Source organism: Bison bison, unplaced genomic scaffold, assembly GCF_000754665.1.
Source record: "Bison bison bison isolate TAMUID 2011002044 unplaced genomic scaffold, Bison_UMD1.0 scf7180017864249, whole genome shotgun sequence".
NCBI lineage: Eukaryota > Metazoa > Chordata > Mammalia > Artiodactyla > Bovidae > Bison > Bison bison.
Window position 1 is genome coordinate 93030 of NW_011494821.1, and position 1919 is coordinate 94948.

General features: G+C 58.2%; 1 protein-coding gene across 1 annotated transcript in view; it reads right to left on the minus strand.

Annotated features, from left to right (window-relative positions):
• NLGN2 (neuroligin 2) overlaps positions 1-1919 on the minus strand; it is a 5018-nt gene that overhangs the window by 2247 nt on the left and 852 nt on the right. The window contains exons 4-5 of the mRNA XM_010847497.1: positions 968-1580; positions 6-203 (exon numbers count right to left, since the gene is read on the minus strand). Of these exons, the coding sequence (XP_010845799.1) occupies positions 6-203; positions 968-1580 (811 nt within the window). The remainder of the gene's footprint in view (positions 1-5; positions 204-967; positions 1581-1919) is intronic.

Sequence of the window (1919 nt, forward strand, 5' to 3'; positions counted from 1 at the left end):
TGTGCAGATTGTGCAGGTGCGGCACGAGCTCCAGCCAGAAGGCCACCTTGTTGGCGCGGTAGTTGTCGCGCACGCGCGGCTTCAGACCGATGTGCAGGTACTGCTTCTCTTTGCTGTTGAACTTGCTCCACACCACCTCCTCGAAGCGGTTGGGCTTGGTGTGGATGAACTTGGTGTCCTGTGGCACCGGCTGGTTGGGGTCGCTGTGGACACAGGTGTGCAGGGAAAGGAGTGAGGATGAGGTCCTGATGAGAAGCGGGGAGGCTGTGGGACCAACGGGAAGTGGGATGGGCAGAGATGCAGAGAGCTGGGGAGACAGGAAGAGAGGCAGAGAGAGACAGACACGAAGAGACAGAGACACTGCCAGAGACGGAGATAGGTAGACAAATAGGGATGAAGCCAGACTGCCAGAGAGACGGCCTGAGATGACGCCAGAGGGACAGAGAGGACAGACGGACAGACCGCCAGTGACACAGGCAGAGTGAATGAGATAGAGACATATGGAAACAGAGAGACAAAAGCCCATGAGAGGCAGCTGGGGGTGGGGGGAAGCAGTGAGCAAAGAGTAAGCAGATCAAAAAGAGCAGAGATATTAATGGACTTCAGGAGAGAGAGCTAGAGACAGCAATAGAGAGAGAGAGATACAAACTCTTATACACATACTCAGAAACACAGACGGGAGAACTCAGAGGAGAAAGAGAGTGGTGTATGGGTATGCAAAGGCAGACACAGAGCCAAAGCCATCAAGTTGAGCCCACCCGCCGGAAAGGACCTCTTGGTCCAACATTTCTGAATCTCCAACACGCACAGAGGAGCTGTCCGGCAGGTGCCTGAGTCGAGAAGGTGAGAGCGCCTTGATGGAGAAATGATGGCCGTGTGATGAAGAGGGAGAGAAGGGGCTGAGGATGGAGGGTGCGTGTGTGCCCTGACCTGCAGGGGTGCCCCACCCAGCCCCTCTGGCCCTCACCCAGTCTTGGCGAAGTTGGTCCAGTAGGTCATGACCACGGCACTGAGCATGACGTCATTCTTGGAGAAGTTGCAGGGGAAGAGGTCGGTGGCACCCACCATGGGCACACCAAAGACATAGGGTAGCTCATCCCCATGCGCTGCATCCGCCCACTCGGGCCGGCCCTCAGCCTGGCAGTGGTGGTAGAAGGTGTAAAAGTAGACAGGGGACTGGTAGTCAGCGTGCAGCTTGGCGGTGGCCACAGCCGGTGCCACCCACTGGTGGTCGGTAAAGAGTGCCAGCAGGGTCTTGCGCCGCATCTCGCCGTTGTCCCGGTCGGCCCAGTCCGTGTACATGAACTTGATGGTCTCCCGTAGCACATCCTTGCCCTCTGGGTAGCCGTACAGGTTGTCCACGAAGTTGGAGACCGTGAAGTCGAAGGCGCTGGCGGACACGCCATCCTCGCTCTCTGCCGAGTCCTCCACGAACTTGAGGCCCTCTCCCTGGTTGACCCCAATGAGCATGTCGTAGTTGAGGAATTCTCCCTGCTGCATGAGGATCTCAGGGTCGTCAGGGACGACATCACCGTCCACCACAGGCCCAAAGGCGATGTGGTAGCTGGGGAGAAGACGTCAAGGTCATGTCACCTGTTGGCTGGCCTCCTCTCCACCCACAGCCTGCTGAGCCCTCTGCTTGGAAGACCTTTTCCCCTAGTTAAAATCTTCAGGGCCCTTTCAGGGCACCTGGCCTCTCAGGAAGTCCTCCCTGAAGCACTTCCTGGCGTCTGGTGCACCCAGGCTCTGTTTAGGCACCTCTGCTTCGGAAAAGCTTCCGGGGGAAGGTAGGTCCATGGGAGAGGCCTGAAGTCCACCTCCCCTGGCTAAATGGACAGCCTGTGGCCCGCAGGCACCTTCCACCCTCAACCTCCTTGGACCCAGCAAGGAGAGTGGGGGCCTGGACCCAGCCCCATACC